At 42.9% G+C, this 27023-nt stretch overlaps 1 protein-coding gene across 1 annotated transcript; it reads left to right on the plus strand.

The window, feature by feature from the left end:
* The first annotated feature begins 20387 nt into the window (after positions 1-20387).
* On the plus strand, positions 20388-25935 carry LOC130910421 (zinc-alpha-2-glycoprotein-like). Its single transcript, XM_057827700.1, has 6 exons — positions 20388-20552; positions 21522-21788; positions 21860-22144; positions 22733-23026; positions 23085-23276; positions 23349-25935. The coding sequence occupies exons 1-6, from the start codon at positions 20477-20479 to the stop codon at positions 23378-23380; spliced, it is 1146 nt and encodes a 381-aa protein (XP_057683683.1). The 5' UTR covers positions 20388-20476; the 3' UTR covers positions 23381-25935.
* Positions 25936-27023: the final 1088 nt, after the last annotated feature.

Below are 27023 nucleotides of genomic sequence, written 5' to 3' on the forward strand. Positions count from 1 at the left end.
AATTTAAAAAATTAATTACCGAGCGTTAACGCGATAATTTTGACAGCCCTAAAATATACATATTTATATATTATATTTATGTATTTAAAGTCATGTTAAAAAACACCCCATTCAATATTCAGTTCACATAACAATGTCTGATCTTGTTTTTCTATATCACTGAAAAAGAAAGTGATTTAATTGCAGGTAATCAACAAAAATTAACATTTCTTTACTCATTAAACCAAATGTATCAACACAAATGCATATTCTCACTGAGGAAAAAGTTAGGACACCCTACCACCTAATAGCTAGTGTGCGCTTTGGCTGAAATAACTTAAGTGAGACATTTTTGTAACCATCTACCAGTCTTTGACATCGGTCTGAAGAAAGTTGGCCCCACTCCCAAATCGACTTTTTTCTCCTTCACATTCTAGGTCACGCATCTTGGACAGGGGAAGATCACATTTAATTTCTCGCCTCATTGGCGCTATACTCTATTAGGATTTACTACTGATAAATTCTATTCACAGCAAATCGGACGACTAACATCGTCAATGGCACTGAAATATAAAATATTAAGATAAAATGAGTGCAATCAAGGACCAAATTTTCATGATTTTGGAAAAAAAAATTCTTTATGTAACCGTGTCGGGCAATTTTAACATAACAGGAAACTCACTGATATTTACTACTGGTACATACGCCATCCCTCAAACAACATTTACCAGGGAGGGCGCCACCAACAGCCCAGGAGGAAGACTAAAAACATTGCCCAAGGGCTCACCGAAAGTAGCTCCGGAAGAGGATGCTAACTTGGAGCAAGTGGCAGCAACAATTTTTGTACTGCCAGGGGAAATTAAAACCGATCGCCGACCACGAACTTTTACTAAAGCGCTTCTTGAACTTTTTACCTCAGCCTTTTGGCATAAGTGAAAAGCAGGTAAGCAGGGAGTCAGGGTGCCCAATATGGCTGTGCTAAACAAATCTGAACCATACTGGTGAAAAAGTTGCTCATACACAGCTTTTATCATATGCATTCCTATTATATCTGCCGTTGAGGTTGTTTTGACCCGTCCTTGCGGTTCTTTAACAACTAAAATACCCTTTATGGGGATTACTCTCCCGCCCACGTCGAGATCAGGCTCGAGATAACCAAGATATGGACTAGCTAACCCATTAGCAGCCCTCAAAGCTAACCAATGGCATGGCTTTAATTTATCTTGGAAATGTTGCCTGAAGAAGGACTCAGAGATAGTTGAAACAATAAGCGGATTTTAAGGGGGGGGGGCGAAAAGTGTCATTGCATGAAATTGACTTACCTATATATATATAAAAGTTGTAAAGCAATAAAACTGCAACAAAAATGAATGAAATAAAAATGAATTTTTATCATGGGTCAAAATTACTTTTCGAACAGATCATGTGACTAGCACCTTAGACGGTCATTTGCTTTGCATAAAATTAAAAAAATAATAATTTAGAGGAGGGCAATTTTACTTTTCAAATAATTTTCTTCTTTGATTGAAAATACTTTTTTTTTTTTTTGATTGAAGCAACTTTTTTTGGAATTGAATGATTTAGATACAAATGTCCAACCCATATATGGCCCAAACACAAAAGGCTTCAATCAAAGAAAACTTTTTCAATGAAAAATTAAGTGTTCAAATGCAAATTTTGTATAACTCAAATATTTTTTCGCATTCAAAAATGTTTTCTATGATTGAAATTTTTAAAAAAATTTTTTTGATTGAAGTGATTTTTCTTTTTGAAAACACATATTTTTTTCAAGCAACTTATTTTTTGATTGAATCATAAAGACAAAAACGTCCTAGCCAAAATGTGGCCCAAACACATTACTTCATTTACTACATTACTTACATTACTTCATTGCACATTACTTCAATCAAAAAAGTTGCTTCAATCAAAAATAAATAAATCAAGGAAAAATAGCTTTCACATGCTTTTTTTTTTTAGTTTCAAATTTATTTTTGCATCCACATTTTTTTTTTAATTGAAGCGACTTCTTTTTAATTGAAAATATATACAGTATTTTGATTGAAGCAACTTTTTTTAATGAATAATAAAGACACAAATCTACCTCCATATGGCTCCGCCCAGCGGATACAATTTTTGACTGGGGAACTACATTGGCATGACACCGTCGGGTGTACTATATTCAATGGATGACGATCTTGGCAAAAGAATTGCCTAAGCAGCCTGATTTAGAATTCCCCTCAAGAATGATGGGAAACAAAAAACGCTCATTGTCAACTTATTATTATAAATATTCTTGTAAGTTAATTTTATTGCTGACACTGCGTTTCTGGGTCATCAACATGTTGTGCCCCCCTGTCCCAAAAGCCTATGGTTGAAACCATGGACCCGGTATCTAAAAGACATTGAATGGTAACACCAGCCAATTTAACAGACACTTGCGGACAAGGAGCCACTAAACGTTCAATTTCCTCACCTGCCATGGGATCGAGTGAGCCTGAACCCTGCCCTAGTGTCTGGCTCATGACAATTGGGGGCGGTAGTTTTCCTTTTTTTTTTTTTTTTTTTAAAACCTGTCCTGTTCAGCTGTTTGACACAGAGAATGGAAGTCTAAGTGCCCGGGTTGTCTGAACAGTTTTAATGTTTCACATTGAGAGTCTGATATACTCCCATTGTGATCATTCAAAATACCTTTTTTTATGACAAAGCAGCGAACAGGAAGGGATTATGAGGGACAGAAGAAAAGCAACACAAGAGAAGAAAGAAAAGAAACACATACACAAACAACAACAAGAAATACATAGAACATCTAGACTAATTATTAATATGCTGGTGCCATCGTGAGATGTATTTCCGCTTTACACCATGTGGGGGCCTATTGAAGTGACGTCACATCCGGTGAGTGTATCGTTTGTTTGTTAGCGCTGCTACTAGTCGCTAATCTCCTAGTGCTCCTCAATTTGTTTTATCCCACGGACACATCGGAGAATCGATCCTAGGCTGGTTCGGCTCTCCTAGTGCTCCTTAATTTGTTTTATCCCACGATTTAACAGGTCGTGGGTTAAAACTACTCTACTCTCCTCTTTAGCTCTATCTTGCTAGCCTAGCTTATCCGAGCTATGGCTAGCCCTCTGCCTTCTTCCTCCCGTCTTTTCTGCTCAGTGTGCTGTATGTATAGCGAGCACCCTGGCTCCTTCGTCGAGGACAGTAGTAGCTGTAGGAAGTGTAGCTTAGTCTCAGGGTTGGAGACCAGGGTTTCTGAGCTAGAAGCACGGCTCTGCACTCTAGAGACGAAAGCTAGTCCTAGCTATAGCCAGGTAGTGGCAGGGCCCGCAGGTCGTGCTTGCAGTAGTAGGATTGCTAGCGCAGTTAGCCCCCCCAGCGAGCCCCGTGCAGCCGGGGGAAATTAAGGACGGATTTGTGACTGTACGGGGGAAGCGCAGTGGTAAACGCACAACCTTAGTGCACCAGCAGCTTCACGTCAGCAATAGGTTTGCCCCCCTCAGCGACACACCGGCTGAACCAGACACTCTCGTAATTGGAAGCTCCATAGTTAGAGACGTGAAGCACCCGGCGGTGTCTGTCAGGTGTTACCCAGGGGCCAGAGTCGGTGACATCGAAGGAAACCTCAGGCTCTTAAAGCAGAGTAGGAAGAGGTTCCGCCGTATCGTGATTCACGCAGGCGGTAACGACGCCCGGCGGAGACAGTCTGAGGTGCTTAAATTAAACGTAGCCTCGGTGTGTAAACTTGCTAAGTCGATGGCGGACACCGTAATTTTCTCTGGTCCTCTGCCTAATTTGGTCAATGATGAGATGTACTCTAGATTCTCATCATTTAACCGCTGGTTGTCTAGATGGTGCCCAGAAAACGATATAGTCTTTGTTGATAACTGGCACGCGTTTTGGGGCAAGTCCGGGCTCATGCGCCGAGACGGCATTCATCCGACTTGGGACGGTGCTGCTCTCTTAACTCGAAATTTGGCCGCCAAACAAAGTCTCCCAAAGTGACACTTCAGAGTGGGGGCCCGGGCGCAGTGTTGTAGTGTAAAACACAACTCTGTTAGTAGTGACCACTCGCCTCTTTCCGAGCTGTCACAAATCCAAAATTCAGGACAGAAGATAGAGACTGTGTCCGTGCCTCGTATAGTGAACAGGGGAAAACAGAGTACTATAGGAACGAGACCAAAGAATTTAATACAAATAGCCCCTGATAGCAGTGAAAATAAAATAGCTCTTAATAAATATATAAAATGCGGATTATTAAACATCAGGTCAATCTCGCCCAAATCTCTGTTAGTTAATGACTTAATTGGGGATTATAATATTCATATTTTGGCCCTGACTGAAACTTGGCTTCAGCAGGATGACTTTGTTAGACTCAATGAATCCACACCCCCAAGTCACGTGAATTTTCACACAGCTAGAAGCACGGGCCGTGGAGGGGGGGTGGCAGTAATATCACACTCTTGTTTAGGTATGAGCCCAAAAAGTAAATCTAATTACATTTATAACTCCTTTGAAAGTCTAGCACTATCAATTATAGACGCTAACTGGAAGAACCAAAAACCAGTTCTTTTCATAGTGGTTTACCGTCCCCCTGGTCCCTACTCACAGTTTTTGTTAGATTTCTCTGACTTTTTATCTAGTATTTTGCTAAGATGGGATAGAATTATAATTGTAGGGGATTTTAATATACATATTGACGATGAAGGTGACTCCCTTGGTAAGGCCTTTAATGACCTACTAGATGGGACTGGCTTCATTCAAAATGTAAATAAACTAACTCATAGTCACAAGCACACCCTGGACTTGATTTTAACCTACGGTGCGGAGATTAGTGATCTTAGTGTCCATCCCCACAACCCCGTACTGTCTGATCATTTTCTAATTACCTTTCAGTTTGTGCTTCAAGATAATCCGCCACTAGTGACTAGAAATCAGATGAAAAGGACATTAGGTGATCGCTCTGTTTCAGAGTATAAACAGATAATTCAGCCTATATTTGCCTCCATGCCATCTAATTATGAAGGAATGATGTCCGGCCTTGCTGTTAATGACGAGTTTGTTGATCGTGTAATGTTTACGCTTCGTACTACCCTCGATGTCGTCGCTCCCTCCAAATTAAAGTTTGTCAAGCCGAGACGAGCCTCTCCCTGGTATAATGCTGAAACACACTCTCTTAAACAATCAACACGTAAATTAGAAAGACTTTGGCGCCGTTCCAACACAGAGCACACCCTCTCTGCCTGGAAACACAGCTTAGTGACATATAAGCAGGCCTTGCGTACGGCTAAAACCAGATATTACTCATCCTTAATAGAGGAAAACAAAAATAATCCTAGGTTTCTGTTCAGCACTGTAGCAAGGCTGACAAACAGTCACAGCTCAATAGAACCTTATATCCCAACCACCCTTAGCTGTGATGACTTGCTAAAAAATTTTAACAATAAAATCGCAACTATTAGAAATAAAATAAATGAATCACTTCCAGTTATTAGATCTGATAAAGCGCAGACAAAGAATTCGGAATCTCCTATAAACCCCTCTAAAATATTAAATAACTTTACCACTGTAGACCAAATTGATGTAATTTCAATTATAATGTCCTCCAAACCATCAACGTGCCTCCTCGACCCAATCCCAACCAAACTTTTTAAAGAGACCCTGCCTCTAACTATTGACACTATCTTAAATATAATAAATACCTCATTAGTTACTGGCTACGTGCCGCAGTCCTTTAAATATGCAGTTATTAAACCGCTCTTGAAAAAACCTACTCTTGATCCTGAAATTTTGGCCAATTATAGACCTATTTCTAACTTACCATTTCTCTCCAAAGTCCTTGAAAGAGTGGTAATTAAACAGCTCTGTCAGCACCTACAGGACAATAGTTTATTTGAACAGTTCCAGTCTGGCTTTCGAGCTCATCATAGCACTGAAACCGCATTAGTTAAAGTAACTAATGACTTGTTACTTGCCGCTGACGTTGGATTAGTCTCGATCCTGGTTCTGTTGGATCTGAGCGCAGCCTTTGACACAATCGACCATAATATCTTATTGCAGAGATTAGAATGTGACATAGGCATTAGAGGAACAGCCCTCTGCTGGTTTAAATCATATTTATCTAATAGGTACCAGTTTGTCAATGTAAACCAACAATCATCGTCGTACTCTAGAGTTAGTTATGGTGTGCCGCAAGGATCTGTCCTCGGGCCCATCTTGTTTACGCTGTATATGCTTCCTCTAGGTAATATCATCAGAAAACATAGCATTAACTTTCATTGTTACACTGACGACACACAACTTTATTTATCAATTAAACCTGAGCAGGTCAGGCAAGTAGAAAAACTAAGCGCCTGCGTCCGAGATATAAATACCTGGACGAGCACTAACTATCTTCTGCTTAACCCTGAAAAGACAGAAGTCCTTATAATAGGCCCGAAAAGTGTTAGAGACTCTTTAGCTGCCCAGATAGTCACTCTGGACAATGTAAGTGTAGCCTCCAGCACCACAGTTAAAAACCTAGGAGTTTTATTTGACCCTGACTTATCGTTTAAAGCACACATTAAACAAACCTGTAGAACGGCTTTCTTTCACCTGCGCAATATCGCCAAAATTAGAAATATTTTATCTAAAAGCGATGCAGAAAAATTAATTCACGCGTTCGTTACATCGAGATTGGATTACTGTAACTCCCTACTTGCAGCTTGTCCTAAAAGCTCTCTAAAAGGTCTTCAGCTAGTCCAAAACGCAGCAGCAAGACTTTTAACAGGAACCAATAGAAGAGAGCACATCACCCCTGTGCTCCAGGCACTTCACTGGCTTCCAGTCGAGTTTAGAATTAAATTTAAAATACTCCTTCTTACATTTAAGACCATTAATGGGTTGGGGCCACCTTATCTCACCGATGCTCTGGTTCCATACCGCCCCAACAGAACACTCCGATCTCAGAATGCAGGTCTACTGGTAGTTCCTAGGGTTTATAAAAGTACTGTCGGAGCTAGAGCCTTTAGCCACCAAGCCCGTTTTATGGAATCAGCTTCCAGCTAGTATTAAAGAAGCCGAGACAGTCTGCACATTTAAGATTAGATTAAAAACGTTCCTATTCGACAAAGCTTATGGTTAGGCTAGTTGAAGTCGGAGTAGACTCACAGTTTAGTCTAAGCTGCACTAGAAGCTATAATGCTGGGGGCAGTACAGCCACTGAGTTCTACCTCCTTTTCTTACTCTACCTACCACTTGTCTTACTTTATTTCTATTTTCCAATGTTAATATCTAGTTGTCTAGTCTCTCCATCACTAGTCACCCGGTGTCCCCTTTCCCCCCTCCCCTCTGGGGAGGGGCTATTTTTCAGCTGCAGCCTCCTGACTGTCCGGACCCCTGGCTGGATAGACGTCCTCGCTGCTACCCCCGTCTCATCTGACTAGAGGGACTTCTTCTTGCTCCTTTACTCCACTGTATTTTTACGGACTATAATTTCGCTTGCTAATTCCCATTAGCCGTTCTGGGGTTCCTGTCTATCCGTCCTGGGAGTGGATCTCTCCTGACTGTGGTACTCCCCAAGGTTTCTCATTTTTCTCCCAATTGACTCTGGAGTTTTTGGAGTTTTTCCTTGCCGGCATGGAGGGTCTAAAGGATAGGGGATACCCAGGACTTGAATTGCATCTATTCATCTTTGTTGCTTCATTTCTAATTGTGTATCATATTGCCTCTGTAAAGCCCTTTGAGACTTCTGTTGTGATTGAGGGCTATACAAATAAAATTGAATTGAATTGGCCAGTGAAAGAGGAGGACGAGGGTGGGGGTGTCTATAAGCTAAGTGATTGAAAGAGGTAGAGTGTATACGAATCAGTTCTGTGATCAAGAACCCAGTAATCATGTGAATCTCTTATGAATGTAAGCCCGTTGGCGACCAACCCTACACCGCCCCATCGCCAATCCCAGCACCAGGACCCCCAACCCGAGCATGCCCTACCGCACCCAGCAGCACGCGAGCCCCATCGGGCGCGCGACAGCCATGCAGACGGGCGGAGAAGCCGCGCGGGTGCCAAACCAGGGCCACGGCCCCCACCCAGCCAGCCCGGGGGGTGTGGGGGGTCAAGCGCAGCCCATCCCTCCTCCCGCAGCCCAGCAAAGATGCCAACGCCCCCCCGGGATCCAGGGTGGTCCCCTGGGCCACCCGCGCAATCATCAACCGGCCTTCAGGGATGGCAGGAGGGGACGCACCACCAACCGCACGTCTACCCCCACACCCGCCCGCCCACCCGGGCCACGAGCCACAGCCGCAGCCCCCCCAACCGGCACGGCACGCCACGGGAACCCCAGCGGCCCAGTAAGCCAAAGGCAGGGCAGGGCCCCCCGCCGGTGCAGGCAACACCCCGCTGATACACCGGCGCCCAGCCAGTGACCCGCGACGGAGCGCAGGGCGGATGCCGAGTCAGAGAAGAAGGGAAGGCGGAGGCAGGAGAACACCGAGGAACTGCCACGGGGCGATGCAAGATCGGAGCCCGACCCCCCCACCCCACTCCCGCAGCCGACAGCCAAGGCAGAGGGGAGGCCACACCCCAGGAGCCACGCCATGAGGAAAAAGTGTGGGACCCACCTACCACCCTATTACTGTGGCTGCCAGGTTCCCGGCTGGCAGCCATCACCCAGCACCGTGATGGGATTGTGAGGGGAGGGTAGTGCAATCTATGCATTAAAATAGGAGAGCTTGGCTTGGGGCAGTGGGACCGCAGCATGGATTTCTGCCCAGCCGCCTGTCCCACCGCCCTTTGCCGGAGCTCTCCTGTGGAGTATGATGTGGGTGGTGCATTTAAAAAAGGTGCACAGATGGCGGGGCCTGTCGTGAGGGGGCAACCGTGAGGTACCCCCCCACCCCAGCAGGTCCCAACCATCCAACAACCTTGGTGTGTGTTGCATTAAAAACAGGGAGGAGCCGGGCCGGGACTGTAAAGCCCCGTCCCAACTGTCCCCGGAGAAATGTATGAGCATGGAAGTGCCAGAGTGAAAGGTGCGTGAGTTAAGAGGCAGGCTCCCGCGGGCGTGGCCCCGTCCACCAGAACCACCGGCCACAGGGCGGGAGAAGCGTCAGGGCCCCGATCAATCCCCGCCCCAGACCACCCACGGCGCCTCCGCGACCGCCCCTCCCCACCAACCGAGCACTCACCCCGCACTCCGAGCAGGTGCCAGGGGACGTCCACCCCAGCGGCAAGGGACAACAAGCCCCACCCAAGGCCCCGCGGGCCCCAAGAGGCCCCGTCGACGGCCCCACCGTTAGGAGGGGCAGCGGCAGCCGCGGCGGCCCAGAGAGGCGGACGGGGCCGGGGACAGACCAAGGGGACAGAAGCGCACCCCCCACGACTCACCACCGGGCCAGGAGGGCCGCGCAGTATGACACCAGAGGGCACCTCCCCGGCACCCGGTACAGGGAGACGCGGCTCCGGCCGGGCGGACCCGGGAAGGAACCATGGGCGCCGCATACACCCCCTGGCCCCCACCCCAGCTCCACCCCGGCCGGCCGGGGAAGGGCCGCGGCCCCGGACCGGCACCCGTGCGGCACCCCCACCCGCCCATCACACCAGCGCGCGCCCGACGGGACCCCCGCACAGCCAGACGCAACCAGACAAGCCCCGGCCGAAAATCCCGGGGGCCAAGACCGGCGACGGGACGGCCCAGGGCAGGACGCCAACAAACTCCACCTGTAAAGCTGACAGAAGAAGAGGTTTATCAGACTCCATTAGATGTGTGCCAAGGACCAGTGAAGTGTATTATTTAAGCATAGTTCCTTAATTGTTCCAAGTCTGATAAGTAATATATAGGGTGTTCCAAAAGAGTTGCATACGTTCCCCAGCAGCTAGAAACCAAATTGTCTGTGGGTTTCTTTGTACATTAAACCCATTGACCGACTAAACTGTGACGGAAGAAAAATTATTTATTACATGCTGCTGGAAGTGTATAAAACATTTCGGATTTAAACATGTCCAGTTTCCAGCTGCAAAAGGATGCATACAACTTCCCTGGACACCCCGCATACATCAATTTATGTATACATTTTTATTATTTTTGTGACATTCCTTCGCAGGCGAGAGAGAATCCTTATTCTATGTTCATCATTCTTGCGATCGTTTCCCACTGTTGTTCGTATTTGTCCATTTTATTTGTCTGTTTGGCAGATATTTTCTCTAATGTTATATATTCAATGATTAGATTTAGCCATTGGTTAAGGCTAATGTTTTGTTTGTTTTTCCAATTCAACAATATTGTGTTTTTTGGCTATCGTTAAACTTGCTAGTAGTGGACGGGTTTGATGGTTAGAGATATTCACTGTATTCAGATCGCCAAGCAGACAAAGAGTTGGAGACAATGTAATCCTGCAGTTCAATAGGAAAGAGCGTTTCTTCGTTACCTGTGACCAAAACTCTCGCACTGATTTACATTGCCAAAGAGCATGAAAGTATGTGTCTGAAGAATCTTCGTTGCAGCTTGTGCATTTATCTGATTGGGAGCACCCCATTTTGTACATTTTAGATTGAGTAATATGCCATCTGTGCAGTATTTTGAATTGTATAAGCTGAAGGTTCTTATTCTTTGTCATTATAAATGTATTTTTACAGATGTTGGACCAATAGTTATTATCTAATGTTACCGAAAGTTCGTTATTCCATTTTTCGATTGGTAGGCAAGCAGAGTTGTTACATGAGAGGGCTTTATAGACTTTTGAAAGTATTTTTTTTTTGTTGAGGGTGGATGTTTATTATTTTATTTACGAAAGGTGATGGGTCTAATGTACCCGTTAGTGATGGGAATTTGCTTCTGATGGCTGCCCTGATTTTATTGTATTGAAGGAAAATGACCCCTTTGATCTGGAAATTTTGTAGTAGTTTCTCATATGACATGAATGTATTATCTTTAAACAAATACTGCAACTGGTTTATTCCCGTATCATCCCATGTACTGAAATAAATAGGAATTTTATTAACTCCAAAGTCTGGGTTGTGCCAGATTGGTGAAAGTTTACACGGGGCTTGTTGTGATTGCATAATTTCCATACCTCTCCACCAGACTTTCAAGGTACATGCTATCATTGGGTTTTTGAAGCAGCTATGGTGCTTAATACTAGAACTAATAAAGGGGAGGTTTGCCAATTGTATTTGGTTGCAGTCTATTTGCTCTAATTCTAGCCATGACTGTTGTTCAGTGTTAAGATATAACCACCGAATAAGATATTGTATTTGATTTGCTATATAATAGTGTTGGAAATTAGGGGTCTCTAGACCCCCCTCTGGTTTATTTCTTTGCAATTTAGCAAGGCTAATTCTGTTTTTCTTGTTCTTAAAGTAGAATTTTGTGACGGCTGAGTCTAGGTCTTGAAACCCTTTTTGAGTGGGTTTAAAGGGAATCATTGAGAACAAATAGTTTATTTGTGGTAATACTTTCATTTTGACTGTTGCTATCCGGCCCAAAAGTGAGATGGGTAGATTATTCCAGTGTGTCAAATCTTCACATATTTTTGCTAAGAGGGGTGGCGTTATTTTTCCGATGGCTGCATGCTAGTGGTTGCTACAACCTGGGATGACTGAAGTTTTGGCCTAGGCCGAAAACTGGTTTTACAGTGGCGCGCAATATGACCTAGTTGCTGACAGCGGTAGCAAACCTCAGAATGTGGGTGTGAAAGCTGCGGTGAGGGCGACTGCATAGCGGCCAGGGCCTGTGTGATCTGTGCCAGCTGTTCCTGTTGTTTTTGTACTAGAACAGTGATTGCTGCTAACTGGGTAGCAGTGTCAGTAGGGTGTGTGATTGGCAATGGTAAATTGGCACTTTGAGAAGCACATAATGTAGGTACAGAACGGAAATTTGCCCTACTCTCCACACCTCCCTCACGTTCCCAGTTAATAGCTGCCGCCAGAACATCGAGCAAAGTACAATTTGGGTTTTCCCGGACTAAATGTTTTAGCTCTCTTCTCAGGTTAGCATTATGCACATTTTCAACAAATTGATCACGAAGTTACACGGGCGAATTAGTCCGTCTATATGGAGCACTACCAACCAATTTTTCCATTAAACAGAAAAGTGCATGTGAGAACTCTTTAAGTTTCCCCATCTAACTGCTTCCTGTAGCAAAATATAATGTTTTTGACAACCATAAAGTTCTTTTAAAATGGTGAACATAGTCTCAGGATCCGCACGTTCGGCAACAGTTCTGTATTTGATTTCATCCCGCGCTTCACCCTCCAAATGATCAAAAATAAACCCGACCTGGTCTACTGGCCCAACATGTCTCACCCGCATGCTTGCACGGATCTCCTTGACCCATTCATCAAGCCCAATACCATGCGTTACTCGGAATATTGGGCACTTCCGCTCTTGAGGCAGGTAGATTATGTGGTCCACGGTCCCGGTGTGCTCTGCCCCTCCACCTCTGCTCGGTCCTCCATCTTGCTCTCGTTTCAGCTGGACTCGCTCAGCCTTCAACTCGCGGACTCGTTCCCGCAGCTGCTGCAGTTCCTCTGCAATGGCCAGGATCGGGGTGGATGCCGGAATCCAACGTGCCGCCAAAAGCCGGGGGTCTCGAGCAGTGTCCCACGGCGTGCCAACTACTGTTTAATCAAGTTCCCTGTACTACCACTATCGGCTCTCAAATCGTGCTAATAAAAAATATTGCATACCATCTTTAAATAAAGCCACACTCTGCTTTATATGCCAGGTCCTGCCAACAGCGCCACTTTGTAACCGTGTCGGCAAGGCAAGCCCCTTGGCAACAAATAAATAGTGTTGTTAATAACGGCGTTAAAATATATACTGCGTTACTAACGGCGTTATTTTCTTCAGTAGTGCGTAATCTAATTAATTACTTTTCTCATCTTGGCAACGCCGTTACCGTTACTGAGGCGGGAATGACGTGCGTTAGGATGTTGGTTGACTGCTGCGAGAAAAGTCTGGAAAAAGACGGACTCACGGAGACGAGAGAGCAGAGCAGGAGTGGGGAGGAGGCAAGGGAGTGTGACGCCGTTGCTACTTTGCTAGGTGGCTCCTATAATACCTGACTGTAGCCGATAGCCTACAAACTACGCCCACATGATGCTTCGGTAGATATCACATATACACAGAACTAAATGCAAATTAGTGTTGTATCGGTCGTGAACGATTCGTTCTTTTTGGACGAATTGTTTGGGTAAACGAGACCGAACTAATCACCTTCTGCACTGATTCGTTCTATGAAGTTGGGGCTTGTTAGATGCGTGGGAGGGCATTGAGCAAGTGGCAGCGTCTTCTGACATCGCACACGACCAATCAGACGCAAGCCTCATCGCGGGCAGGGGAGGGAGCGGAAACAGAATCAGGGCGTCTGTCACTTACTTCCACATGTGGCCAATAAGCAGCCAGCGTTCATGCAGGGGCCAAGACTGAGTTGTGTCACTTCCCGTTCACTTACTCGGTCCTCCGGCTCCTGACCGAGCTTGTTGCTAACTAGACTTGCCAGTCACGCAGTGAACGAGTCAAAAAAATGAAAGGAAATTACGTTGTCACATATTTGTTAATGTGGAGCCAATCATATGTTGCTCAAACAGACAAAAACCCCACGCAAACCTAGCGAGCATGGTTTAGTGTACTACTTTTTTTCAACAGACTCGGGACTACATATGACGACATACTATCAAATTTACAGTAGTATAAAACTCTTTCGCTAGTCGCAGGCAAGCAAAAGCTGAGCAGCGGACACGTCAAGGCAGCGCATGGGGGGGGAGAACTGTCAATCTATGGAGGTTTCATGGCAGCGATATTTACCTCATCTGTGCACAGGAAAATGAATATTTAGTATGATCACCATAATACTTATTTGCAATTAAACAGTATATACATGTCATTTTTTTCCGAGTGTTTTATATTTTTTCGTGGCAGAGAGTGTTGCGTGTTGGTTTGACAAATTATGTCCATCCGACCATCATGTGCTACTCAAGCGCCCAAAAACAACGCACATGGGAACGGGAGATGTCGCAATATGTCTACATTTTTCTTAACAGACTAATGAGAGTAGAAAGGCGACATTGTAAAGAGCAAACAATTATTTCTCGTCAGCATTTGACGATCTGAGATGAGGGGACGACAGAGGAGCTGACCGGATTATTTTATTTATTAATACCAGTGCAAAAATTCAGTACGATCATCTTCATACTGATTTGCAATGAAACTGTCTAATATCAAAATGTAGTATTGTTTTCATTTCAGAGCAATACATTTGACAACTAGCTATTTACACTTTAGTTTTAACAATAGTTACCAAAAACACAACAGAGCGTGAGGTAAATATGATGTGTTGATCGTTCCATATTTAGAAATTAAACTTTCGATTTATTTTTATTTTCGTGACAGCAAGCATGGCGCGTTGGCTGGTAGCAGCAGCATTGTATATTTGATCAAGATCATGCTAAAGAAAGTCTGTGCGCCCCCGACCCCAAACCCCCACTCCCCCCACAAAAGGAAAATGTTTAACCGTGTCCTAAATCAAAATGCAAAGACGAGCCATGACTTTGATCCCAAGGAAATACGACAGACGACGTGGAAGTTCTCCCTCGCGTTTGCAGCAGCGGGAGGGAGACCAGGCTGGGAAAGCAGAATGATATCGTCTGTCACTCATTTCTGAAACTACGACGAGCAGTCAATGAGGAGCCTGTGTGCAAGAGAGAGAGGGACCAAGCAATGTCACTTCCCGTTCAGTTATACTGCGAAGTGGTCTTTGGTGATTCGTTCGGCAACGTCACTTCCCGTTCACTAACCAAATGATTCATTTGGGCGGGAAGGGGGATGAGGGGGGCGAACGATTCGTTGAATGATTTGTTTGAACGAGTCTTTTTACTGAACGAACTGGAACGGATTCATTTCCTCAAGTGAACGACAGATCCCGTCACTAATGCAAATGACAGACACAGCGGCATTAGCAACATATATAATAAAGAACTAGATGCGTTAGTAAACAGCCACCATCTTAAAGCAGTAGACTTCTCATGAAGGCGCTATAGTAGAGAATCTTCCTGTCGAACCTTAGTCACTTTTTATCTAAAATGCTCCTAAATCGGCAAAAACTTAAATCCATCTTTAAATGATGAAACAGTTTTAAAACTTACACATGTCGAAAATAGACAGAAAGGAACCAATGCAACAACGGGAGCAATTTTAACAACTTTAACGATTGATTCACAACATTAAATGACTTCCAAACATAGCAAAGGTTGTTATCTAGTTATCGCAATATCCGCAATACCCCTGTGTCTAGTTAAGTTTAGGGTAAAGAATTGGGCTAGGGCCAATTGTCCCAAAAATCCTTTACTTCAGATTGTGTGACCAGTTTTTTTTTTTCCAGGAAAAAAAAAAAAAAAAACATGAAACTTATTACCAGTTACTTTGTCAAGTAACTAATTACTTTTACATTCAGGTAACTGAGTTACTAACGCAATTACTTTTTGGGAGAAGTAATTTGTAATTGTAATTAAATACTTTTTTAAACTAAGATTAACAACATTGCAAATAAAACAGAGGTCTGGCAAAAATTAAGGAAGCAGAAGATGTGATAGCAACAATGAACAATTTATTTTGTTTTAGTGAATTTATTTTAACAATGAAAATTAAAACACACGCTTTATTCAAAACTTCTTAAAATCGTGGAGTGAATATTTGAAAACTACCTAAATCACAGCAAACGCAAACAAACTCAAGTGAAAATGACCCCAACCAAGAAAAAGACAAACAAGGAAAACTACCAACTTGGCACATTCAGCTAAATTCTTAAAACGATTTGAGTGGATCAAAAGGGAACTTGACCAAACAAGTAACTAGATTAAAAGGGAACTTATTTAAACAGCAGTGCCCGACTCAGTCCAGGTGGTCACTGGTCACTGCTAACAAAAACATCCGATTCACACATTCAACATAATCAGGCACAAAAAATGTAAAAATACCTCATACTAGGCCAGCTCCCTATGAGGCGCCGTTTGTAAAGCAGCACATGCCGAAAATTCCGATAACATTTTCTCACATTTAGCGCCACGCAGTGTTAAAAATGTGGTGTGAAATTTTTGCAGTCACTTTTTTTTTTTTTTTTTTGCACATTTACAACATTATTTAGCAATTTAAATACTTATTTTTTAAATAACAAGTATTGGACTTGAATGTTTAAATCCAGAACTAAATATTTTTTTAAATCTGAAATGTAAATCTTAAATTTATATTGTATAGATATATTTTAAATTTATATCCTAAATATATATATATGAAATCTACTGTATATCCGAAATATATATCCTAAATCTGAATTTTATATTAAATCTTAAATGTATATGTTATATCTAAATACTATATTTAAATCTTAAATCTGGAAACAGTTGAAACTAAATAGCGTAATATGCAAATTCCCATGTCTATAGACCGGAAGTAACAAAATGAAAGCTTGAGCAGCTCAGACTGTTTGTTTGCGTTGCTTGAAAATGACTAAAACCTACTCAACGGTGGCAGTCAGCTCTTGGACATGATTTATTATATATACAGTGCCTTGCAAAAGTATTCGGCCCCCTTGAATCTTGCAACCTTTCGCCACATTTCAGGCTTCAAACATAAAGATATGAAATTTAATTTTTTTGTCAAGAATCAACAACAAGTGGGACACAATCGTGAAGTGGAACAACATTTATTGGATAATTTAAACTTTTTTAACAAATAAAAAACTGAAAAGTGGGGCGTGCAATATTATTCAGCCCCTTTACTTTCAGTGCAGCAAACTCGCTCCAGAAGTTCAGTGAGGATCTCTGAATGATCCAATGTTGTCCTAAATGACCGATGATGATAAATAGAATCCACCTGTGTGTAATCAAGTTTCCGTATAAATGCACCTGCTCTGTGATAGTCTCAGGGTTCTGTTTAAAGTGCAGAGAGCATTATGAAACCCAAGGAACACACTAGGCAGGTCCGAGATACTGTTGTGGAGAAGTTTAAAGCCGGATTTGGATACAAAAAGATTTCCCAAGCTTTAAACATCTCAAGGAGCACTGTGCAAGCCATCATATTGAAATGGAAGGAGCATCAGACCACTGCAAATCTACCAAGACCCGGCCGTCCTTCCAAACTTTCTTCTCAAACAAGGAGAAAACTGATCAGAGATCCAGCCAAGAGGCCCATGATCACTCTGGATGAACTGCAGAGATCTACAGCTGAGGTGGGAGAGTCTGTCCATAGGACAACAATCAGTCGTACACTGCACAAATCTGGCCTTTAAGGAAGAGTGGCAAGAAGAAAGCCATTTCTCAAAGATATCCATAAAAAGTCTCGCTTAAAGTTTACCACAAGCCACCTGGGAGACACACCAAACATGTGGAAGAAGGTGCTCTGGTCAGATGAAACCAAAATTGAACTTTTTGGCCACAATGCAAAACGATATCTTTGGCGTAAAAGCAACACAGCTCATCACCCTGAACACACCATCCCCACTGTCAAACATGGTGGTGGCAGCATCATGGTTTGGGCCTGCTTTTCTTCAGCAGGGACAGGGAAGATGGTTAAAATTGACGGGAAGATGGATGCAGCCAAATACAGGAACATTCTGGAAGAAAACCTGTTGGTATCTGCACAAGACGTGAGACTGGGACGGAGATTTATCTTCCAACAGGACAATGATCCAAAACATAAAGCCAAATCTACAATGGAATGGTTAAAAAACAAACGTATCCAGGTGTTAGAATGGCCAAGTCAAAGTCCAGACCTGAATCCAATCGAGAATCTGTGGAAAGAGCTGAAGACTGCTGTTCACAAACACTCTCCATCCAACCTCACTGAGCTCGAGCTGTTTCGCAAGGAAGAATGGGCAAGAATGTCAGTCTCTCGATGTGCAAAACTGATAGAAACATACCCCAAGCGACTTGCAGCTGTAATTGGAGCAAAAGGTGGCGCTACAAAGTATTAACGCAAAGGGGCCGAATAATATTGCACGCCCCACTTTGCAGTTTTTTGTTAAAAAAGTTGAAATTATCCAATAAATTTTGTTCCACTTCACGATTGTGTCCCACTTGTTGTTGATTCTTGACAAAAAAATTAAAATTTTATATCTTTATGTTTGAAGCCTGAAATGTGGCGAAAGTTTGCAAGGTTCAAGGGGGCCGAATACTTTTGCAAGGCACTGTATATATGTTTATGTATGTATGTATGTATATATATGTATGTATATATATATATTTGTATCTATATATCAGGGGTCGCGTTAACCGAATATTTTCCTTCGTTGACCGGTTTTTTAAAACGGTGACGGAAAAAAGTCCAATGCTTATTATTTAAAAACATTTAAGTTGCTAAATAATGTTGTAAATGTACAAAAAAAGTGACTGCAAACATTTCACACCACATTTTTTACACTGCGTGGCGCTAAATGTGAGGAAATGTCGTAATTTTCGGCATGTGCTGCATTACAAACGGCACCCCATAGCTCCCCTCCAGGGATGGTTTTCAGCAGGTCTCAAGTCTTCAAGTGCAAAAGGCATACAACCTGGCTCATTCACAGGTGTTTGGCATGAGCCAATTTATAGACCCTACTCACATGACGTCACAACCACGCCTCCGCGCCATGTTGTACGTCTACTCGTCGTGTTGACGCATTACCGCTACGCAAATTCCTCCTATTATGGCGTGTTTTTCTGCTTGTTAACATTAATAATCATAATGGTGAAGGCGTGTGTGGCGGTTGGTTGCAGTAACAGAGAAGATAGACGGAGATACTTGAAGTTTTACCATATTCCGAGAGACCCGGAGAGGAGAGCGAGATCGACTGCTGCAATTCCACGAGAAAACTGGGCTCCAAACGATCACCACAGATTATGTTGTAGTCATTTTATATCTGGTAAGATGCATTTAATATTCTGTATATTTAGAGGGTTTTGGGCTGACAACCACAATTAAAATCATTGCGAAGCTAATCGCCGACAACATACAGTTTCAAATTCAAGATGCTTATTTCTTCCACCATCATTATATTTATTTATTTAATAATATTTAGCTGGGACCAAGTGAAAGAAGTTGGCCTCGTCTACGGATCATCAGTTAAACAGGTGTGTCCAAACCTTTTGCAAAGGGGGCCAGATTTGGTGTGGTAAAAATGCGGGGGGCTACCTTGGCTGATTTACATAGAACAATATATTTAAACAAATTTTAGCAAGCCCTTCTGTGTGTCACATTTGCTTTGTTATTTCTTTAAATTCATAATTTCAACAATCTCGTCATTGTGGCGTTCTCTTTCGACACTCGGGCTCTTGCGAAATACTGCTGCTGTGAAATCAAGTTGCTATAATTTCTCGCTGCGTATCTTCCCTGTAATGTTGTCGTACATGTCAGCGTGTCCTGTTCGGTAATATCATTATCGCGTCACATCGAACTCTTTGAAAACAGCGACTGTCTCTTTGCAAATGAGGTAGACACATTTGTTGCGTGTTTTATTGAAGAAATAGTCCAATATCCACCTATCCTTGAAGCGTAGGCCATCGCAGTCAACTTTTTTTTAATTGATTATCGCCATTTTAGAAAATTGGAAGTAAAGGGTCACACGGGGTAATGTTGCTTAGAGTGCTGCTCTAAAAGTTTTTCAAACTTTCGTGAGAATAGGCTGATTTTGTGTGGACAAGATAGTTGTAGATATCAGGGTAGCAGATGTCAGGCAGAGAGGGCGAAGACAGCGGGTCGAAAAATATTGATTTTGGCATCAAATATGGATCTGGCGAATGGATAGACTGAAGCTTTTCCACATAACGCCTTTTATGCAACGCATCCAATTAGTTTACAGCGTCTGAAAGCACCGGGGTTTCCATGAATTGTACTATAAATTGCACGACAAATTGAAACCATTGAGAATACGGATAAACAAAGACGGACAATACAGCGACACGCCATTCTGTGACGTTGGTGAGTAGGGTCTACTCTATAGTGCACCTTGGAGGAGTGGCACTCAATTCAGCATGATGCGTTTGGGGCTGTGGGAAAATTGGGTACCCCAACTTTCCACCTTGTTACATTTTTATTCGGACGATTTACGTTTCACTTTGAACCCCGACACTATAAGGACCAAGAAACCTAGCAAACAATACAGCGTGTTTTGAAAATAACCCCGACCGTTTTATTTATTTTGCTGTTGTTGTTGTAAATTTGCAGATTGTACCTACGAGAATTGTTTACCTATGCTTGTACAGTTGTATTTGTTGCGAATAAAGTTAAAAAAAAAAAAAAAAAAGATAAACGAGTTCATCATTTGATGGTATCGGAATGAATGATTATTAATAATTTAAAAGTCTTTTGAAATCCAGATGTTGAAATACACGTATATTTGAAAAGCTAAACTTTTGTTATCAGCTGACAAGGGTCGTCTTTTGATGACGTCAGGCATTCGCCCACAACTTTCACACTGTTTGACGCACTTGGCTGGCGAGAGTGGACAGACTAATAAGCCTCTTTTGCTACATCAACTTTTCTTCTCATGTTAGTCACGTGTGCTAGCGACATGAGCCATGTGCTTTTCTTCCTGCTTCTTTGCTGTCAGGCCGCTTGTGCTGGTAAGAAAAGACAAAACAAAACAAACGAAAGCGAAAGTAACTCACGACGCTAATGCTAGTTTTAGCATCGGAATAAATTTGGAGCGACTTTTCACGCGTCAAATAAAAACACGAGCCTAATGCCATTCATAGCACATTTGACATATTTGCATCTCGAGTTATATTTGAATATGTTGCTAAGTTTGAAATTTATCAACAAAATCATGTAAGTCATTGGCTGTTAACGACCAGAGCTGTTTTAAGAATAGAGTTTTTACTTTCAGCACACAGTAACTTTGTCTAATGACTGCTTACAACAATGAAAATAGAGAATCGCATTAAAAAAAAAAAAAAAACTTTCTACTCTACGAACAGCTTTAATATTTTTCATTTACTTTTGGACCGGGAGGGCTCGCATGTACTCGTAGTTGTATCAAGTCTTAAAATGGCTTTGTGAGATAATGGCTCGTGACTTTGAGAGACTTTAAGGACAGCCAATAGCTACTTTCCTTACTGAAGAGTTGGCAACACTGTGTTGTCGCAACTTCAGCGTGTCAGGGAATAGACTAGAGTTGTCACCATGACGCCAACTCACGGTTGTAGAGGTGAGCTGGAAAATGCAGAGATGGGGAAGCGTACTGTAAATATAATCCAAAATTGATGGAACAGGGTTTATGTGAGAGGTGGTTGGCCCCTGGGGAAAATAACAGTGCCGAATGCAAAGTCTTGCAATAAAACTTCATCCTTCGGACAATGGGGGTCAAAACCGTCAAGTCGCGCCTGAAATATGAACAAAAACAGCGGTCTGTGGCAGCATTTCTGTGTTTACAGTGAAATAAAATTAGTTTTTGTTTTTCGTCAAAAATTGTTGCAGCATGTTTTGGTGTTAAATTATATTTTCACCATCTCAAATGTGTTAAAAAACATTAAATTTGACTTTTAAAACGGTGCAAGAACCCTGGTTTAAACTAACGGCGTTTTTATCTCTAGCTCGCCACTCTCTGTGGCACGTGTACACAGTGAGCAGCGGCATCCCGCGCCTCCCGAGCATGATGGCGGTGGTGCTGGTGGACGGCGTGGTGACAGAACACTACGACAGCAACACTCGCGCCGTGACGGCCAAGCGAGCCTGGATGGACGCCGTCCTGGTCAGGGACCCCGACTACTGGAAGGAGCAGACGACCTTTTGGCAAAAACAGGAACACTTCGGGAACATCAACATGGAAATTCTCAAAACAAGATTCAACCAATCCGACGGTGTGTTGATTTTCTACCTCCGCCCCGCTTCCTTGAGCCCGCTCTGCATGAATTCTGTCGCCTGCGCTCAGGCGTTCACGTGTTCCAGGTGCTGCACGGCTGCGAGTACGACGACGAGGACCGAACCGGCGCCGTGTGGGGCTTCAACCGCCACAGTTACGACGCAGAGGATACGTTGGTCCTGGACATGGAGCGGCAGCGCTGGATTTGGCTGCGGCCGCAGATGGAGCCCACCGGACGCAAGTGGAACCTAAACGAGGGCTGGCTGGAGTTCATGGAGCACCGCCTGCTCAAAGAGTGTCCTCGCCGACTCCGACAGACGCTGGAATACGGCAAGGACGTCCTGCTGAGGATACGTGAGTGGAAGAATTCTCTTCATATCTGAAACGGGGCCTCAAACGCAATTTATCCGCTGGAAATTGAGTCTGGGCGGAATCAAGGACTCACTAACGTTAGCTAACTCGTTGATAAACACATCCCAAAATATTTTAATTTATAATTATATAATTCATTTCATTTCATTTATATTTTTACCCACCTCTGGGCATCACAATACAATTAGCCAGACTATGTTAAGTCCACCATCCCTATGTCGATATCAGTTTGATATCGGAATTGGATTATTGTATTGTAATATCAGTTATCGGTTAAAATGTTATTATCTGATAACTCTAGCTTTAATACAGTTTGTGATGTCGTTAAACCCATGAAAAATTCAGTGAGTCAAGAGTGATTTATTGGTGAAAAAAAAATCACTCGCCTTGCAACAACTACAACAGAGCCGGTCAGAGAACCCCCTGTTGCAAGATGGCTGCCAGTTACTTTTTCATGTACTCCACTAAAATACTTGAAGGAAATTTAAAAAAGAGAGAGAGACTGTAAAAGAAAACTGAAGTGGCGTTGACGCACTGATTGCATTGTGACGTGTGCGGCGCTCCCCTCAGGGCGCCCCCGGGTGTCCCTGCTGCAGACGCACCCGTCGGCGAACATCACGTGTCACGCCACCGGATTCTACCCCGACAAAGTGGACATGTATTGGACGCTGGACGGTCAGCAGCTGCACCACCATGTGGACCACGACCAGCTCCTCCCAAACCACGATGGAAGCTTCCAGCTCAGCGTGCACCTGCGTGAGCCCGCCGAAGACTGGGGCCGCTACGCCTGCGTCTTCAAACTGGACGGCCTCGCTGAGGAAATTGTCACTGTGCTGGACGCCACCCGGATAAGGACTAACTACGGTAAGCACCCAGATTTCACAAAAATGGTCGTGCTCAGTAGCCGCGTTTTCCCTTACAGTGAAACCGGCGAAGCACGACGTCACCGTCATTGCCGCCGCCGTATTTTGTGTCGCCGTCGCGGTGGGCGCAACGAGCGTCGGTATTTACATCTGCAGGAGGAGACGACACGACCACGGCGGCACGGCGGCACAAACGCAGCGAAGCTCTCCCGACTGCGTCTATTTTGACGCCGACCGAAACGTCCGCTCCGGTGAGCGACATCAGTATTTGCCGGTTGGCCCAGCGAGCTGTCCGTTAACAACAAGGGGATGCTTTTTGGCAGGCGGTGACGGCGGACCCGTGGTCGTGACGTGACAACAGGTTTGTTGACGCTGCTGAGCTTCTTCGAACTCATGGGCTGCCATTGACGACAGTAGGCGAACCCTTCAAAATAAGAGTGAGATGACGATAACAGAATAATAACGAATTCTAAGCTGTCATTCAACAAGCTAACGGAGTGGCGGGGCACGACATGTTTTCCAATCACATTTTTTCTGTAGAAAACCAACATTGTAGTGCTTGACCAATCACTCGATTTCGGTAAAATTCATTTTGCTGGAATTTTTTTTCTTCGTGTTTTAAAGTATTGCAACATAAAACAAATCGTGATGTCGAAACAACCTGGATAGCAAAATACAACTGGAGCGGCCATGAACCAGATATACTGCAAATTTCTGCCCATTTCGTAAAACAGATCCTCCCCTCAGTCTTTTTGAACAATGGCCCAAACTCAGAAGGGATTCACTTGCCGGATCAGCAACCATTTTACGGCCGGAACTGGTCAAAAGTAGCAGACAATACTTTAATGTACTGTATATGGCACACGTTATCTAATCTGGGCCAGATTTGTATCAAAACTGTTTTCAGTATTAAATTTGGGGTCCAATGTACCATATTGTAATATGTAATATTGCTAATTAAATCTCTGTATTAAAAGCAATAACGACAACACTTCTTTTTAATGCCATTTATTTACAGTTCCCTCATCTCTCAAAACTGCTTCCATCACGCCCATTTTTAAGAAACCCAGCTGGGATCTTACCAATTTCAATACCCTCTGTCCAGGGGTTAATTTGTGCCGGATCCTGCTGGAACAAGCTCCGGCACCACTTGATTTGGTCTCCCTGTGTTCCGGGACTTATTGGTGCAGAACTGGCATGTCTCGTGTATAGAAAATAATAATAATATGAAATATAGGAAAAAAAAAAAAAAACAGTGGACTGCCGCCACATTCAACTGCTTACTTTAGCTTCTTGCCCGTCTCCCCCTCGCTTCCTACTACCTCACAGCTCTCCATTCCTAGCGTCTTTTAAAGGGACCGTGCATAGTTAAAATAAATAATATGCATAAATTCATTTACAGAACAAATCCCAAAAATTGCATGTTGTTAATAAAAATTTAATGTCATTTGAAAGAGTTAGAGATTTGTTCATGCACTGAAAAGATGGACCAACAAATCACGCCCCTGACATAAAACAAAAAGAAAAAACAAAAAAACTTTGGAAATTTGCGGCATCTGGGTAGCAAGCAAGCAGCCAGGATCGAACAGTATTTCAACGTACCAAAAAGACAGTTGCATTTACTGTCTTTTTTTCAAAAAGAAGGAAGATGGTTCAAAACGAGTCAGAAAAGCACCAACGGGCGATGAGGGCAGCTGCAGTGATCATGCTAACGGAGGAGGCATGCTAACAGCAGGAGACTAGTACGACAGCAACTAGCCAGGTTCATGGACAGCCAGCCAAGCCGGAGCAGGAGGCTGCTACCGTGGCAGCAGCTGGTCAGGTTCCAGCAGTCAGCCAGGTGAACCACCAACAGCCGGAGTAACAGGCCAGTACCCTTATGGGAAATTCGGGTATGGGCTGCACAATTTGTAAGGCGGTGGGAACTAGAGTTCCAAAAAATCGATTATTACATGCATCGCGATTTGACACGTGATGATTCGATTACGATTCATAAAGGTTAAAAAAAGATGATTTTCCCTCTTAACTTTATGATAGCCAATCGTAGCGGACCGAAATTCTAAGATTGAAGAATTCAAAGACTGGAAAATAAATTTGTGTATGAGACAGGCAGGAAAAGAAACGCGCGACCTGCTTCTGTGCGACCGCACAGTTATTTTGTAGAGCGAGAGGGGAAGAGAGACTCATTGTCTTTCAGATGTCCAGCTGTAGTTTCAAGTCAACTGAAAAATGTCCTGAGTGTGTTGCAAAGACCCATGTGCGTTTATAAGAGGTGAGTACAGGAACCCTCTTGTACTGGGACGTTCTTGTACTGGGATGTTCTTATTGTTGTTTTTGAGATGTTAATAGTTAGCGCCGAGCGTTTAGCTAATTTGCTAATGTGTATTTATTTCATATGCAGAACGTGTAAAACCATGATTAAGTACAGTGGTAACACTACAAACATGCGAAATAATACAGAAATCTGTGAAAACAAAGTATATTGAGTAAAAGAAGTCTTATTTCTAAAGACACTTTGTTTCCAGAAAGTTTGGAATTCATTCCACCTGTGTAAATTTTATTGTATTGGTGAGAGAAATAAGTACTCCCTTTAAAATGGTTAATGTTTTTGCACTTTCTTGTAAAAATAAATAAATTAAAAAGCAGCTTAAGGGCAGCATTTTGTTGTATGGGCATGTTTCCATCGTTCCTGTTGAATGAAGGATGTTTTAAATAAATAATGGACAAAAATTTGTTTGTCTACTTTATTACCGCATTGGCCCGAATAGAAGACGGTGTTTTTTGCTTTGAAATAAGACTGAAAAAGAGGGGGTCGTCTTATATTCGCAGTCTAGACATCATACCTATTCACGACGCTAGATGGCGCCAGATATCATTGAAGCGATGTTCTGTCATTACAGATCTCAGCTACTCTCAAGTATAACCAGTTTGCATTATTTCATTGCAATGTTTCTCCTTATTCAGATTTGTTTCAAGACTACAGTTACAGTTAGACACTTTGATGGTTATTGCAGTTAGTGCAATTTTGTTTTTATCACAATAGATTGGTTTATTTACATTTCAAAAACCAGATGCCATTCATTTATGAATGTGATTGCACTTTAGTTTACATATTTAAATGTTCAGATATTAAGAATTGAATGAGGCAAAATAACATGGTTTTTCTCTCAAATATATTGTTATAATCATTTGTTTCGGATGTACTGTAATTATTTTCTGTATAAAATTTAATTTGGTGTTCAAAAAGTATTTTTTCAAACTTGAGTCTAGAAAAAGGGGGGGTCGTCTTATAATCAGGGCCGTCTTATATTCGGGCCAATACGGGTAATTAGTAATGTACGATGCATCGATAATCTTGATATCCGTGATCATCGTCAATACCGTGATCATCGTTCAAGAATCGAATCGTAGACCACTGAATCGTAATCGAATTGAATCCTGGGGTGCCTAAGATGCCACACCCCTAGTGGGAACCTTGGGGCTAGATAAGACTGGGAGGATGAAACTTGCAAACGAATGGGTTTGTGTTATATTTTGTAATCCTTTTTTTAAAAAATGTTTTATGAGTTAGACTGTACGTTACTGTAAGTCCCACCTGTGGTTATGTGGGCAATTGCCCGTGCTGTTTAGAGCAGGGGTCTCCAACCTTTTTTGCACCATGGACCAGTGTGATTTGGGTCTTTTTGTTCACGGACTGGTGTTCTGTCAAAATTTGCACCCTTGTAAAATTTTCCTCCCAAAGCTTTTGTGGCGGTGAAAAAAGGCCTCTTTTATATTCAGTTGGACTCTCAATGTTATCCAACGGTGCTAAAAAAGTATTTATATCATAAAGATACATGTGCAACACGAAAATGGCGTAAATTAATGCTTAACGACACGGCGAACAGGGTCCCCCCAGAATTGATAACTCTAAATTCAAGACTTTTAAGACCTTTTTTAATGCTATTTCAACTGAAAATTAATACTTTTCTTGCACCCATTATTTAGATCATATTGAA

The sequence above is a fragment of the Corythoichthys intestinalis genome, chromosome 22, assembly GCF_030265065.1.
Source record: "Corythoichthys intestinalis isolate RoL2023-P3 chromosome 22, ASM3026506v1, whole genome shotgun sequence".
NCBI lineage: Eukaryota > Metazoa > Chordata > Actinopteri > Syngnathiformes > Syngnathidae > Corythoichthys > Corythoichthys intestinalis.

Excerpts from the sequence above, each read along its gene's own strand:
- LOC130910421 (XM_057827700.1), top strand. The coding sequence starts at position 20,477 with ATGTTAGTCACGTGTGCTAGCGACATGAGCCATGTGCTTTTCTTCCTG. Across the intron at positions 20,553-21,521 it reads CTGTCAGGCCGCTTGTGCTG|CTCGCCACTCTCTGTGGCAC; the intron begins GTAAGAAAAGAC and ends TTTTATCTCTAG. Across the intron at positions 23,027-23,084 it reads CCGGATAAGGACTAACTACG|TGAAACCGGCGAAGCACGAC; the intron begins GTAAGCACCCAG and ends TTTCCCTTACAG.